General features: G+C 42.8%; 1 protein-coding gene across 2 annotated transcripts in view; it reads right to left on the reverse strand.

The window, feature by feature from the left end:
- Nfx1 (nuclear transcription factor, X-box binding 1) overlaps positions 1-16,170 on the reverse strand; it is a 58,387-nt gene that overhangs the window by 31,092 nt on the left and 11,125 nt on the right. For both annotated transcript variants that reach the window (XM_057790484.1, XM_057790485.1), the window contains exons 3-9: positions 14,613-14,771; positions 12,865-12,942; positions 10,178-10,283; positions 6,550-6,621; positions 5,506-5,645; positions 925-1,024; positions 610-827 (exon numbers count right to left, since the gene is read on the reverse strand). In XM_057790484.1, the coding sequence (XP_057646467.1) occupies positions 610-827; positions 925-1,024; positions 5,506-5,645; positions 6,550-6,621; positions 10,178-10,283; positions 12,865-12,942; positions 14,613-14,771 (873 nt within the window). The remainder of the gene's footprint in view (positions 1-609; positions 828-924; positions 1,025-5,505; positions 5,646-6,549; positions 6,622-10,177; positions 10,284-12,864; positions 12,943-14,612; positions 14,772-16,170) is intronic.

Genomic DNA, 16,170 nt, shown 5'->3' on the forward strand with positions numbered 1-16,170 from the left:
TTAATTGGCTGAGACTCTGTCATTTGGAATTTCAGACCTAAATTTGGCCCCCAGTTGTTTTAGCATGCTCCTATTACAAAAGATGGCATGCAAACATGTGTGGAATGCTGGATTTGTCCATATATATATGGTGTTTGTACTAGAGTAGGCGCTCAGAGAACCAACGACGTCAACAAAATTGGGAGAAATCACTTGGGAAATCTGTTACAAGAGTACTTTGAGTAAAAAGATAAAAAAGTACCTGTCCAAATTTGATAATTATGTTTATGAGAACCTCTTTAGAGTGGCATTTATTACTTGGTTAAAGCATCATTGCTGCTAAACATTTATATTCATTAAAAAAAGACTTTTCCATTTTTATTTTATGTGTATGGAGAGTTCACCTTCATGTATGCCTGTGCACCATGTGTGGGCTCTCTCTACATTCATGTAGGCCAGAAGAACGACATCAGATCCTCTAGAAATGCTATTACGGATAACCGGTTGTGAGCCACCATGTGGGTCTGAGAATGGAACTTGGGTCTCTGGATGAGCAGCCAGTCCTCTTAATCACTGTCTCTTCAGCCCCCAAATAAATTCTATAAAATGAATTTTATGTCAACTAGTTACCTGAGGAACCACAGGACAAGGGTTTGCCACACACTTTTCCACATGAAGGGACAGGATCCATGCATGTTTTCCGACCATTACTTCCAAGTTCCAGTAACTGGCTGAGAGGTGTTTGGCCACAAGGGCAACATCGCACCAGATGGGGGAGCCGTGGGCAAGGCTGACAAGGTTGAGGGTGGCACACTTGAGAACAGGTATGGGTCCCACATTTCAAGTCCCTTTTAATAGAAACAATAGACAATTATGTAACTGTTACATAAAATGACGTTTTAACTAAAAGCAACTTAAATTAAGTAAGAAAACGTAAAACCTTACTTGCCACATATCTTTAAACAGCTGAAGTCCCCAAATCCATCAGATTTCCCCACTTCTGTTCCACATAGCACATCTCGGGAGGTGCTGCCACAGTAGCACACTTGAGGACACAATTTAAAAGACAAATTAGCAACCTATCCATGCTTTAAAAATATTCCCAATAGTCTATAAATATTCATTAGCATAGATCAGACATGATGCTGAAATTACTATGGTTTATACAGTTCTCTGACACACCTAAGAGCTTTACATGGGAACAAATAAAAGCTCCTGTTCCTCCGCCAGTATCTCTTAGGGCCTCGCAACATATCCTTCAAACAGACTGCCTCAAACTAAAAGGACACAACTTAGTACCTAGGGCTAGGGGAGCTCCATGGGTTATGAGGTCTCTGGACATGGCAGAGGGCACTGCAGGCTTAACTGGTGGTATGGTAGGAGAGCAGCTGACATCTAGAGTCCCCATCTTCACTTCAACACAAGCAAAATGTATTCTTGATACTTTATATCAAATGCTTTCAAATAGGCCTCACTATTAAAAAACATTACCACAATATGAAATTCTTAATAATTTGGATACTACTACTATTAAATCTGAAGAGTTATTTTCATTAAATTACATAATTTTTTTCATAAGCATCACTTTACAATTTTTTCTTTCTTTTTCTGAGATAGGGTTTCTCTGTGTAGTCTTGGCTGTCCTGGAATCCACAGAGATCTACCTGCCTCTGAGTGCTGGGATTAAAGGCGTGTGCCACCACTGCCCCACAATCTTTTTTGGGGGGGCACTTTTTTCACAAAGGATATTTATCACAAAGTAATCTATGCATGTATACCTTGCTCACATGATAAATGGTGACCAAAAGAGTAGAAACAAAACTGAAATTCCATGTAACTAATTAATGGTAATTTTTTCCTAAGGCAACTTAGGCTATCTACTGGTACAGAAAATGAACAGCAGACTAAATGTAATTGAGTTCAAGGCCAGCCTGGTTTATTAACAAGTCCTAGGCAAGATAGGGCTACATAGTGAGAACTCATAAAAAAAAAAAAAAAAAAATCCTATCTATAAAATAGTGTATTAGACAGAACTATTGGCATATGGGAAGAGATAGCTTCAAGTCACCGAAACATAAACTTTTTACATTTTAAAAATAAACATTCTAGTGCTGGAGAGATGGCTCAGTGGTTAAGAGTACTAGTTGCTCTTATAGATCCAGGTTCAATTCCCCAGCACGCATGTGATGGCTCACAACTGCCTGTAAGTCCAGTTTCACGAATCCAATGTCTTCTTCTAGCCTCCTTGGGCACTAGGCATATATGCAGTACCAAACACACATGCATGCACCCACAGACACAGACACACACACTTGCATGGATGCACAGGTAAAACACCCATACACATTAAAAAAACAAAAGACATTCTGTCTTCTAATAAGAATATGTGCATCTTTATCCACCACTCTAAAACTCATTATCTCTTCAAGTATTTGTTGGATGAATCAATACAGACAAAGGGAACAGTTCATACTTTTGGATCAATGAACTGATGAGCAAAATCTAGCAACCAAAAGCTTCCTACAAGCAGCCTTTTCCTTTGGCATGTTTTGTTTCCTCTCTTTCTTTTCTTTTCTTCTGAGGCAGAGTCTGGCTTGGCAGGCTGGCCTGAACTTGTTATGATGGCTCAGGTGGGCCTCAAACTCTCACTCTTCCCGTCTCAGCCTCTAAAGGCAGGGGTTTCAGGTATCAGTCCCCATGCCAGGCTCTTTGCTGTATTTCTACCCAAACAGAGCAGTCTTTTTGTCAGAGGTAATGAACATACAGCAATAACTAAGAAAGAGTAAATTAACAGGCAGGACATTTAGCCTGGGGAGAATGCTCAATGGAGAAACACTTGCTAGGTGTAAGTGGTCTGAGGTGACCTGTGAAGATGGTTTGCTACCCTCCTGACCCAGAAAAACCTACAAAATCACGCAAAGAGGATCAAATTTTTGGGTTCACTTTAAGAACATCCATGAGGGCTGGAGAGATGGCTCAGTGGTTAAGAGCATTGCCTGCTCTTCCAAAGGTCCTGAGTTCAATTCCCAGCAACCACATGGTGGCTCACAACCATCTGTAAAGAGGTCTGGCGCCCTCTTCTGGCCTTCAGGCATAAAGACAGAATATTGTATACATAATAAATAAATAAATATTAAAAAAAAAAAAAAAAAAAGAACATCCATGAAACTGCCCAGGCCATCAAGGGTATGCATATCCGAAAAGCCACCAAAATACCTGGAAGATGTCACTTTAAAGGAACAATGGGTGCCATTCTGATGGTACAATGGTGGAGGCGGTAGGTGTGCCCAGGCCAAACACAGTGGGGCTGGACACAGGGTCAGTGGTCAAAAAAAAGTGCTGAGTTTCTGCTGCATGTGCTTAAAAACACAGAGCAGCCTGGATGGAAGGGTTTAGATGGATGGTCTACACATCGAACACACCAGTGAACAAAGCACCAAAGATGCGCTGACGAACTGACAGAGCACAGGATGAATCCGTACATGAGCTCCCCCTGCCACAATGGATGATCCTCACTGAAATGAACAAACTGTCCCAAAGCCACAAAAGGAGGGTGTACAGAAGAAAAAGATATCCCAGAAGAAACAAAAACTTATGGCACGGGAATAAATTCAGCATAAAATGAATGCAGATCAAAGTAAGGGTCTTCAGGTTGTCTATTTAAATTGTCTCAGATTGCCTGTTTGGTAAGTCCTGCTGGGAGGGGTGTGTTTAACATGGCGGAAGGTGTATAAAAGTGATCAAACACAGAAAAAAGAAAGAAAAGAAACACTTGCCAAACAAGAAAGGCGACCAGAGTTCTAACTAATTCCCAGAACCCTCATAAATGGCTGGCAGGTGTGGAAGGCCATCTATAATCCCAATATTCAGGAGACAAAATGGGAGATCCCTAGAGCAAGCTAGCTACCTAGACTAGCCAATCAAAGAGCTCTGGACTCAATAATAAAATGGAGAAGGAGGCTGGTGAGATGGCTCAGTAGGTAAAGATGCCTACTGCCAACCCGATAACCAGAACTTGATCCCTGGAACTCATGAGGCATAAAGAGAGAACTGATTCAATCTCCCATGTGTCCACATACATACTTTCATACACAATACATAAATGCCATAAATGTAAAAGAGTAAAGTAGAAAGTAATTAAGGAAGGCATTCAATGCCAATTTCAGGTATTCATATGCTCACACGTGACACCTGTTGGAACACACTTGTGCCCACACTTTAACATGCTTATTATACACACAAACACATACCACACAATCATATATACACATGGGGGGAGGGAGGAGGGTAGTGCAGAAAATCACAATAAAAGCAAAATGGAGTTCTCTAGTTGATTAGGAAATGATCATGAGTTCCATACCAAAAGGCTGTTGGTATGCTTAGCAAGAGAGACAGAACCATAAGAGTAGCAGCAGGGTCAAGGGTCACAGCTGCCTGAATAGTACTACGGAACCAGCCTTAAGCTGTATGTTTGGCATTTAATGAACACCCAGAAGCAATGTGCATTCAATTTCTAGAAAAGGCTGAAAAAGGTCCTAGAAGAATCAACACGTGACAAAATAAACTACATATGTGGCCAAAAGACTATTTAATGGTACACTCCTTAGTCCCAGCTTCTTGGGAAGGGAAGGCAGAACTCTAGGGATTTGAGAACATTCTGGCCATCATAATAAGGCCAGTCTCAAAAAAAGAAAGGTTAAAAATTTACTTATCTGTTCCTTCCTCCAGTTAAAGGACATCTAGGTTGTTTTCAGTTTGAGGTTCTTAGAAACACATATTCCTGTACAGTCCTTTCTCTGCATACTTGATACGCAAATATCAGAGCAGAATGGCTGGGTCATAACATATACATATGTTTAATTTTATAAGAAACTGACAAACAGGGCTGGAGAGATGGCTCAGAGGTTAAGAGCACTGACTGCTCTTCCAGAGGTCCTGAGTTCAATTCCCAGCAACCACATGGTGGCTTACAGCCATCTATAATGAGACCCGGCGCCCCCTTCTGGCTTTCAGGCACATGTGGAAGGAATGCTATATACATAATATAATAAATAAATATTTAAAAAAAAAAAAAAAAAGAAACTGACAAACAGTTGTCCAAAATGACTAGCATTTTGTACATCTGCCAACACTGAATGAAGATGCCAAATGCCTTTTTTTTTTTTTCATTTTAGAAACCCTGGTTAAGCCGGGAGGTGGTGGCGCACGCCTTTAATCCCAGCACTTGGGAGGCAGAAGCAGGCGGATCTCTGTGAGTTCGAGACCAGCCTGGTCTACAAGAGCTAGTTCCAGGACAGGCTCCAAAACCACAGAGAAACCCTGTCTCGAAAAACCAAAAAAAAAAAAAAGAAACCCTGGTTAAGTACATAGATAGATACCTCACTATGAGCTTGTTTTCGATGCCCATCCCCCAAACCTTCCCTCTAGTATAGGCTTCTGTGAAGCAGTTTTGCTGTAATATAATTGACATAACACACAATTCCAGAAAAATGCATTGAGCATTGCTAACACGTGCATTCCACTTACCCTGGTTTAATATGATCCGGCAAGGCTGGCACTGACCCCCATGGCACAGCTCAGTACAGTGGTGTTGACCACAGTTCAAAATATTCTCACATGCGTTAGAACAGTGGACTGAGACAGCCTGACCACAGCGAACTGTGTGCCTATAAAGATACAAATACATTACTCTGAAAGTCCCCACTATATAGACAAAATAACAGTAAAATCCAAACCCTTCCCTTAACACCCAGTAAACATTTCTCTTGATTTTGCTGCCCCTAACATGCTTTCTTCTAATTTTTAAAGTTTTATTTTTATTATTTAAAATTCTGTTCACATACATAAGAAACAGAGATGCAGGTGCCCACGGTGGCTACAGATATCATACCCCTCAGAGGTGGAGTAACCAGCAGCTGTGAGCTGCCCAACATGGTGCTGGAAACTATCTCGTCTTCTACAATGGTCATGCACTCTTAATCACCAAGCAATCCCTCCAGCCACCTCCTACCAATTTTTATTTCCTCAACTATTCTCTCCATCCTTTCCACTTCTTTCTCCTTTGTTCCTATGTTCTACCCTGCTTTTCCCGCTTTTCTCTTTTCTAATTAGTGGAGAAATGAAGGCTCGCTCTGAGAATCTGTCCTAGGTAATTAATCATCATTCATCTGTCTTATACTGAGCAGTATGCAGAAGGGGAAAGAACCCTGGAAGGATGGGCGAAGTCTGGGTTCTTCTCTCACTCTGCCCAGCTTCCTCTCAAACAGGGAAGAAAGGAACAGTGTGCCCAGATCTGAGACGCTCAGACTAGAAGCACAAGAGCAGTGTCCTGGGACCAGGCATGTTTGCACTGCATACAACCGGAACGCTTACAAGATGCTAGCAGAGCTTTGGTTCTAGCTTTGCCTTAACCCCAGAGGTCCTGGAACCAAGTCCCCAGGGACATCAGGGATGACTTTATTTATGCCAACCATTCACTTCTATCTGCTTACTAATCTTCTACATCAGACAATCACATGTGAATCGTGCATATGGAAACTGACTTCTTCCTCAGTCCAGTTCTAACTTTACCTGGTGCGTCCACATTCACATGCTTTAGTTGTAAAAGCAGGGCAGGGTGGGCAGGGTCCAGGATGGCAGAGACTGTAAGAGAAAAAGCTTTAATGAAGAAACCATTTATATGTACCAAAATCCAAACAACGCTGCTTCAGCTGTGTCCTGCTGTGAATACGGCAACCTGGACAACAGGGAAGAGGAAACCTCAGCCGAGGTACTGCCTTCATCAAACTCCCTGTGAACATGCTTGTAACACTGTCTTGACTGATGACTGACGGCACCACAGTGGGAGGTAGCACCTTGGAAGGTGGTCCTGGGTTATGAAGAGCAAGCAATGCGCCTCCTGACCTCTGCTTAAGCCTGGCCTCAGTTCCTGTCTCCAGGCTCCTGCTTAAGCTCGTTTGAGGCTTCCTTGATGGGTTCTGACTCAGAAGGTGTAATAAACCCTTTCCTTCCCATTGATCTTGGTCAGCTTCTGACCACAGAAACAAAAACAAACTAGGACAGGCCACAAATAAGCCTACTATGCAATGCCTTAGTACTTCTCGAAAGACACTTAATTAGGAAACAAACTGGCCGGGCATGATGGAGGCAGAGGCAGGCGGATGGATCTCTGTGACCTCGAAGCCAGTCTACAAAGTGAGTTTCAGGACCTCCAGGACTGTTACAACAAAGCAACTGTCTCGAAAAACTGGGGTGAAAAAAATTATATTTTTAAAACAGATGAGGTAGCAAATAGTTTCAGCACTGTGGAAGCACAGGCAGAAGGAGTATTGCAAATTTGAGGCCAGCCTGATCTTCATAATGAACTTTAAGCCAGCTAAGGTTACAAAATAAGACTGCTTCAAAAAGACAATAATAAATATTTTTATGTAGAAAAAGTTGACAGCATTATCATTTCAGAATAACAATCATTTTAGAAAAACAAGTAGCCGGGCAGTGGTGGCACACACCTTTAATTCCAGCACTCAGGAGGCAGGGGCAGGAAAGTCTCGTGAGTTCAAGGCCAGCCTGTTCTAGAGTTATGGGACAGCTAGAGGTGTTACACATGACAATAATAAATAAATCTCAACTCGCCGGGCGGTGGTGGCGCACGCCTTTAATCCCAGCACTCGGGAGGCAGAGGCAGGCGGATCTCTGGGAGTTCGAGACCAGCCTGGTCTACAAGAGCTAGTTCCAGGACAGGCTCCAAAACCACAGAGAAACCCTGTCTCGAAAAACAAAAAAAACAAAACAAAACAAAACAAAAAAAAAATCTCAACTCAACTCAAAATCCTGTTTTAGTTTGGGTCTGACAAAGATGACACTTTAAAATATACGGTCTTTGGTTCAATGTGTGGACAGGCAGTGATGGTGCATGCCTTTTCCTTAATTCCAGCACTCAGGAGGCAGAGGCAGGTGCATCTCTGAGTTCGAGGCCAGCCTGGTCTACAGAGTGAGTTCCAGGACAGCAAGGGCTAAACAGAGAAATCCTGTCTTGGGAAAAACAAAACAAAACCCACAAACCTTGCCACGTTTATTTTTTTGGCTTATTTATTATGTACACATTGTTCCTTCTTCGTGTATGCCTGCAGGCTAGAAGAGGGCACCAGATCTCATTAAGATGGTTTTAAGCCACCATGTGGTTGTTGGGAATTGAACTCAAGATCTCTGGAAGAACAACCAGTGCTCTTAATCGCTGAGCCATCTCTCCAGCCCCCCCCCCACCTTTTTTTACCCTTGCCTAGTATTGGAGACCCTGGATTGGATTCTCGGGAGAAGGAAGGACGGAAGGAAAGACGGAATGGAGCTACAGTGCCCACATGTGCTTACTCCACAAGGAGAACAGACATGTCCCATCAGCTGGTGATAGCAGTACCAATGCGAAGGTGGCTGACACGAGCACAGCATGCAGGTAGGAAACAGAATCCCAGCACAGGGCAGGAGGGCATGGGAAACTGAGCTTAGTGATGTGCTCTAGGCTAGAATCAGACATCTGAACACAATGTTGTAGAAGTCAGAAGAAGAAAAAAAGGAATTTAAATATGTTTTGATAAATACTGTCTTCATGTAGAACCAGTGTCAATCATACTGGGTAAGAAACTCCACTTATATTTTGTACGTGTTTGTGTGTACGTGGTCCACCATGCCATGTGCAGGTCTGAAGACAAGCTGTTGGAGTCAATCTTCTTCTTTACCATGTAGACCCCTGAGCTCAAACCCAGGTCTCAGTCTTTGCAGCAAGCACCTTGACCCAAGTCACCTTTCTTATTCCTATTTTGGGGATTTCTACAAATTGGGGAGAGGCCTTTTTAAAAATGAATATATATTATTCAAAATAGTGGTTTCTCTCCTGGGCACAGTGTTGGCTCACACTTGTAACCCTAGCACACGGAAAGGTGAGGCATGAGAATAACAGAGTGGCTGAGGGCAACTAGGGCTATAGCATCAGATCTTGTCTCAAAACACAAAACAAAGTAACAAAACAGCACAGTGGAGGTGCTTAGCAAGTAAAGGTGTTTGCTCTCTGAGCCTGTGACCTGCTGACTTTCATCCCCAGAAGCCATGTAAAGGAGGAACGACAGCACTAACAGCACAAAATGCTCCTCTCGCTTCCACGTGGGTCCTGGGGCCTGCACATACAGGCATGCACACACACAAATAATAAAGCCCATGATGTTCACCCTCCACCCCATTGTCTGTTCTTGTCCTCTCTTCCCACTCCAGCTAGTCCCCTTCTCCTTTCATGTTTTTTTTTTTTTTTTGGTTTTTCGAGACAGGGTTTCCCTGTAGTTTTGGAGCCTGTCCTGGAACTAGCTCTTGTAGACCAGGCTGGTCTCGAACTCACAGAGATCCACCTGCCTCTGCCTCCCAAGTGCTGGGATTAAAGGCGTGCGCCACCACCGCCCGGCTCATGTTTTTTTGTTTTTTTTTTTTTAAATAAACAAGCTGGATTTGGTGGAACACGCCTTTAATCCCAGCACTTGGGAGGCAGAGGCCAGCCTGGTCTACAAAGTTAGTTACAGGACAGCCAGGGCTGTTAAAGAACAACAAAATCCTAAAATCTATAGGCGTCTGAAGAGTTGGTGGGGTAGTTAAGAGTGCTTGCTGCTCTTCCAGAGGGCCTGGGTTCAATTCTTAGCACCATGTGATAACAAGGGTCTGCAATTTGTATTCTGGGGAGGGGCATTCTAAATGATGGCAAATGCAATCCTTCGGAAATTAAAAGCAATTACAGGAAAGTCTAATTAATCATATGGGTAACACAATTTTGTGAAAAAGAAAAACAAGCACCCCTCCCAACTTCAAAGTCCTACCATACAGGATGTTAAACAAGTGCTTTCCCTGGGTGCCCTATACACTCCTAGAGATATCCAAGGCTCTCTTCTTTTTAGGGCTAGTGGTACAAAACAGTAGAAGGATCGCTGGCTTTTCATACCCAGCCCTATCACTTCTTAGCACTGCAACATTGGGCACGAGGCTTAGTCTTCCTGAGTTTTGTCTATAAAGTAGACATGGCCGTGGAAAGGATTAATAACTTGTGCAGAGTGCTCACTACAGAGTCACTCTTTACCCCTCTTGTTCTGTGGTAATGGTATGTGTACTTAAAGGCACTAGCAAAGCACACCCACCGAGTTCCCAGAAATCCATCCCTCCAACTTACAGGTTACAGGAATGTGGACAGTCCTGGCCAGGCTGTTTCTTCCTACAAACCTCACCACAACTATGTGGAATTTCATTTCTGCTCCATTCAGGATTCTTTACTTTACCTACAACACATCAGATGAAAAAGTCAATGCTATAAATTTCAACCAGATTCTCAACTTTTCGAAACAGAGTACAGCCAGTGTAAAACTTAAGGGTGGTTTTCAGCAGTACAACTGTTATCTCACATTCTAAAGCAAAAAGCTGACTGTGATGCTACTTATTAAACGCTCTACTTAGCATGATAAATCTTAACATCAAGATTACCTAAAAAAGATAGTCATTTTTACCTATGAAAATGCCATTTTGACTACTGAACAAAATCTATTAACTAAGAAATCTTAAACAAATGGACAAAGAATCATCTGTGGTAATGATCAGAAGGAAATAAAGGGAGAGAACTGGAGTACAGCTCAGTGGCAGGACACTTCTTTAACATGTTCTGGCACGGTGGGCGAGGCTGAGGGGTGGGTAGAGAAAGGACAGAAAAGACATACAGCTAGCAGTAGAAATTAGCATCTGGATCAAAACAAAAACCAAAAAGGTGTAGCTATTGAAAAACAGGAAAAGGGAGCTGGAGAGTGTGGCACATGTCTTTAATCTCAGCACCAGGAAGACAAAGGCAGGTGGACCTCTGTGAGTTCAAGTCTAGCCTGGTCTACATAGTATGTTCCAGGACAGCTAGGGCTACACAGATCATCTCAAAACAACAACAACAAAAAAACAGGAAAAACTTGGTGTCACTTCAGTCCAGGTTGCTATTTTGAGGGCCATGTCAGGGTCTGTGGCCCCATAGTGGTCAGGCCTGGGTGGACATATATGGTTCCTGTTGCCACCAAGGGTCGGTGGACACCCAGTGTTGGGTCAGCCACCTGACTCCATGATGGTGTCCAAGGGTCATGCTGTAGCCAGGGCCATGCCGATCTGAGTGGCCTGCCTGTGCTGCTATCTGATGCCATTGTGACATTGGGGCCTGAGCTGCAGTTGAGGGCCATGCCTGGGTCTATGGCCCTACTGCAGCCAGGGTCTGTGTTGTCTGAGGCTCCTGTTACCATCAAACACAATGTGGACACCCAAGGTCTGGGGCCACGTTGGTGTCCAAGGGTCACACTACCTCTGGGGCTGTGCTGATCTGAATGGCATGTACTGCCATCTGAGGCAATGGTGACATCCAGACCCAGATGTTGCTGAGGACCCTTTCTGAGTCCATGGTCCTACTGAGACTGAGATCTGTGCTCATGTCCAAGTTCTGTATTGCCACCAAAGGTCATACTAAAGCCCAGGTTGGGGCTGCAACCTGAGGCCTTGGTGATGTCTGGGGACCATGCTGCCACCAGAGCCATCCCAATCTGAGTGGCCAGTGCTTCCACCTGGAGCCAAAATGTCACTTTGTCAGGAGCCAAGCTGCTGCCGAGGGCCACATCTGGGTTCATGGTCCAGCTGCAGCTGGGTTGTGTAGCTGTCTGTGGTCTGTGCCACCTCAGGGGCCATAGGAACCCTTCACTAGCTCTGGAAAACCTTGCCTCTTGCTGGACACTGCAGCAAGAGAGTTGACCCCTGCATTGGGAGAGATGGTCCCCACCCTTCACCACAGGTGAGGGAGAACCGTGATCCTGATGGCATGGGCATAGGGGAGCTGGCTCCATCCTCTCACCTGAGGCTAGTGGCTCCAGTGACCTGTAATGACCAGCTCAGTTACCCCTAGGCCCATACCTGGGTCTTGGGTTGGCCTACTCTAACATCTAACCCATCTAGGACCTGCTGGAACTCGTGAAGAGGCTGGTCCTGTGGAACAGTATCAGCAGGATCTTCATGACTTAGGGACCCTGTGGGCCACTTTAGGAGAGTTTAGGTGAGGATCCAATGATGATGGTGTACCAGAAACCAGAGCAGGGACTCATTACAAAGAACATCTGCTAGTAAAGCTGATTAGACAAAGTGTGTACTGTGTGACACACCACTCCCAGTGCCACCAGAATGAATGGAGAGGTGTTGCAGAGGCGGGAAAGATGGAAAAATGAAGAGGTTCTTTTTGGTTTGGTTTGTTCTTGTTTGTTTGCTTTGTTTTATTTATTTATTTATTTATTTTTGGGTTTTTTCGGGTTTTTTTTATTTTCTTTTTGGGGGAATTAGGGTACATGATCTAAAATTCCCAAAGAATCAATAAAAAAATCTTATTTAAATTAAAAAACAAACAGGCAAAACAAGGAAAAACTATTCTATAGAGAGAGAAGATTCAAGGTTAATTTGTACTGCCAATTTATAGAAAAATCTATCCACTATACAGACAAATGATTGATGTCTTAAATTAAACACTATCTTTTGTACATGGCTTAAATCTAAAATTAATAAAGGTAATAAAAGGTATTACAGCTAGCACTGAGGGGGAACACATATCAATATCTGCCTCTGCCAACTGATTGCTTAGAACCAGCATGAGCCTGGCTGGCATAATCAGAAGACCCACCTCCAGAAGAGCCTGCCAGGAGCACCACGGCCCAGGGCTCCACCTGGTGACGGAAGCATGAGTACAATACTAGAGCCTCTTCCTTTGAGGTCTATCAGTCACTTCTGAAGCAAGCCCTACAGATCACTGAGGTACAACGTAGGAATAAAAAGTACTCCAGTGTATGTAAATCAACTTACCACAGAAACAAGTATAAGTATTAGGAACATGTGCAGAAACATTCTGACAAGCAGGGCACCTCCAACCACTCTGGCCATCTGTTTAAAAAGAAAGAAAGGAAAGAATCTATCAATATGATGTCTTTCCACAGCACACGCTGAGTTAGGGATACAGCTCGGCAGCAGGGAATGTGCTTGGTCTATCCAGGTCTCTAGGGCTTGCCCCTCTGCACCCTCCTGAAAAAGCAGTACTGTAATTTTAAACTTCTGGCCAAGTATAGTGACATATCCCCTTAATCCCAGCACTTGGAAGGCAAGAGGCAGGATCTCTCTGAGTTCAAGGTCTAGTGAGACCCTGTTTCAAAAAGAAAAAAAAGTAAATCTATAGGAATTCACATCATTGAAGCAGTTAGAATTAAAATGCTGAATATTATCAGACATTTAAGAAACAGATCTAGGCTCTTAAGTAACTCTCACCCTGAGGTGCTCCCTCTAACTTTTAATTTATTAATTTCGTCCTATTGCTTTACTCCTGAATAAAGTTCTCAAAAAAAAGGCAAATAAATTACATTGTTGAATGCTTCATTAAATACTGTATTCAGGCTACAAAGACCTACTAACACATCTCTAATTTCAATATTAACTTTTTTTTTTTTGGTTTTTCGAGACAGGGTTTCTCTGTGGTTTTGGAGCCTGTCCTGGAACTAGCTCTTGTAGACCAGGCTGGTCTCGAACTCCCAGAGATCCGCCTGCCTCTGCCTCCCAAGTGCTGGGATTAAAGGCGTGCGCCACCACCGCCCGGCTTTTTTTTTTTTTTTTGTGACTTGAAGAGAAAAACTATTGGGTATACAGGAAAATCCTTATGTCCTGAATTAAAAAGCCACAGCACAGGGAGTACATTATCAGCAAGATCTGCATTACCTATAATACTACAGAAATTTGTGATATACAGAAATAACCTAGTATCTGAAAGATAAATTAAACAATTTATATAAATGTCTAAGCAAACTACACACACACACACACACGGGTTTTTTTGGGGAGCAGGGTCTTACTGTGTATCTCTGGCTAGCCTGAAACCTGCTATGTGGAGCAGGCTGGCTTCAAACTCACAGAAATACTTCCACCTTTGCTTTCCAACTTCTGGGATTAAAGTGTGAGCCACTACACCTGGTAATGAATGCTTTCTCAAATCATTTTGGTATTACATTTTCTTTTGTGTGTGTGCTCTAGAGAGCCATGACACACGTTGGGGATCAGAGGACAACTTTCAGGAGTTGGCTCTCTCCTATGAAATATATACTTGATACAAAATACCCTTCCACTTTATGCCATTTCATTAGTCCAAAATATACTTTTTATAGTTGCATTTCAATGAAACCTACCATTTCCAATTAAAAAATTATTGATTTCACGGCTACACCCTAAATATTTTCGTAGTTATGTTTAGCTGGTTTATTTAAGATCTACAACTTAAGACCCATCATAAAACAAGAGAATACAGTAACATTCTACCTATAGATAAATGTTTAAGAGGATTTTTTTTTCTTCGAGATAGGGTCTCTCTTATGTAGCTCTGGCTGTTCTGAAACTTGCTTTGTAGACCAGGCTGGCCTTGAACTCACAAAGACCCACCTGCCTCTGTCTCCCGAGTGCTGGGATTAAAGGAGTGCGCCACCACCTCCTGGCTAGCATTTTAAAGCCAGGTTTATAACCCAAATTTATTAAAGCAGTGCGCAGAAACAACTCAGGAAACATAAATGACTGACCTGCATGAGATGCTGGAGACCGGGCCCACTTCTTAATACAGTTCAAATGAAAGACGTGAAAACAGCTCTGACAGCTCCACACCGGGGCTGTAACTTGAACCAATTCACAGCACACCATACATTCGTATTTTTCTGTAGTTAGCTGCTCAATTAGGGAACCTGTTTAAAAAAACAAATAAACAAACTGAAACATAGAAAACCATTCCTCACTTTAGTCAACAGAGAAATAAGCCATTTGACAATATATTCTAACAGACTTACAGGGATACCTGATTCTGAATAAATGGTTATTTAGACTTAGAGGCTAAGAATGGGCACAAGTTGCTGAGACAGGACTGAGAAAGCAGACATTTAGGTAGGGACTCCTATAATGGAGTAAACATTCTCCCAAGTCCACCCAGATTATTCAGAGTTATAGCTCAGGCCTGTGGTCCTAGGGTTGAGGAGTTTCACTTGAGCACGAGATTTCAAGATCAGCCTGGGCTATATAATAAAACCTTGTTTTAATCATTTTGAGTGAGGTAACCCAGACCCAGAAAGACAATTATCACATGTACTCACTCATAAGTGGTTTTTAAACATAAAGCAAAGAAAGCCAGCCTACAAATCACAATCCCAGAGAACTTAGACAATAATGAGGACCCTGAGACAGAGTAAACTGAGAGCATGGGGACCTTGGGAGAGGGTTGGAGGGGAGGGGAGAGGAAAAGAGGGAAGCAGAGGAAAATGTACAGCTCAATAAAAAAAAAAAATCGGGCTGGAGAGATGGCTCAGAGGTTAAGAGCATTGCCTGCTCTTCCAAAGGTCCTGAGTTCAATTCCCAGCAGCCACATGGTAGCTCACAACCATCTGTAATGGGGTCTGGTGCTGCCTTCTGGCCTGCAGACATACACACAGATAGAATATTGTATACATAATAAATATTTTTAAAAAATCAATAAAATTAAAAAAAAACTTGTTTCAAAACCCCACAAATAATAAAGAATAGTAAGCACTGAATAAACCTAAGAGTAATCATCAGTTTACCTTGCACTTGTCATTTTATTGGCTTATTTATTTAGAGTTTGAGACAGGGTCTTATTTCAGCAATTTGCAGACTATGTCTAGAATCTAATATCTGTTTCTCCCACTCTGGTCTAAGGTGCTTTCTGTTTCCTTTAGATCCCAGCAATAAGAACAGCAAACTGTAAATTAAATTTGGCCCAGAGGCTGTAAGACAGCAATCCCAGCTACTAGGCAGGCTCGAGCAAGAGGATCACAAGTTTATGACCTTCCTGATACAGAATAATGGCAAACTAGCCTAGGCAACTTAGTGAGACACTGTCTCAAAATAAAAAGGAAAAGAAGGTAGGCATACAACTCAGTAGTAAGAGTGCGTGCTTAGCACCAAGAGGCCCTGGGTTCAATCCCCAGTTTTGGTACAGAGGTGGGTGCTCTTAGGTGTACTCTTCTGGTCAGAGCTTACCAGTTAAAACAAAACAAAAATTTTATATGTATGTGTGGGTGCCTGGTGTCCTCAGACGCCAGAAGTGTCAGATCCTCTGGAACTGGAGTTACA

This window comes from Chionomys nivalis, chromosome 16, assembly GCF_950005125.1.
Source record: "Chionomys nivalis chromosome 16, mChiNiv1.1, whole genome shotgun sequence".
Taxonomy (NCBI): domain Eukaryota; kingdom Metazoa; phylum Chordata; class Mammalia; order Rodentia; family Cricetidae; genus Chionomys; species Chionomys nivalis.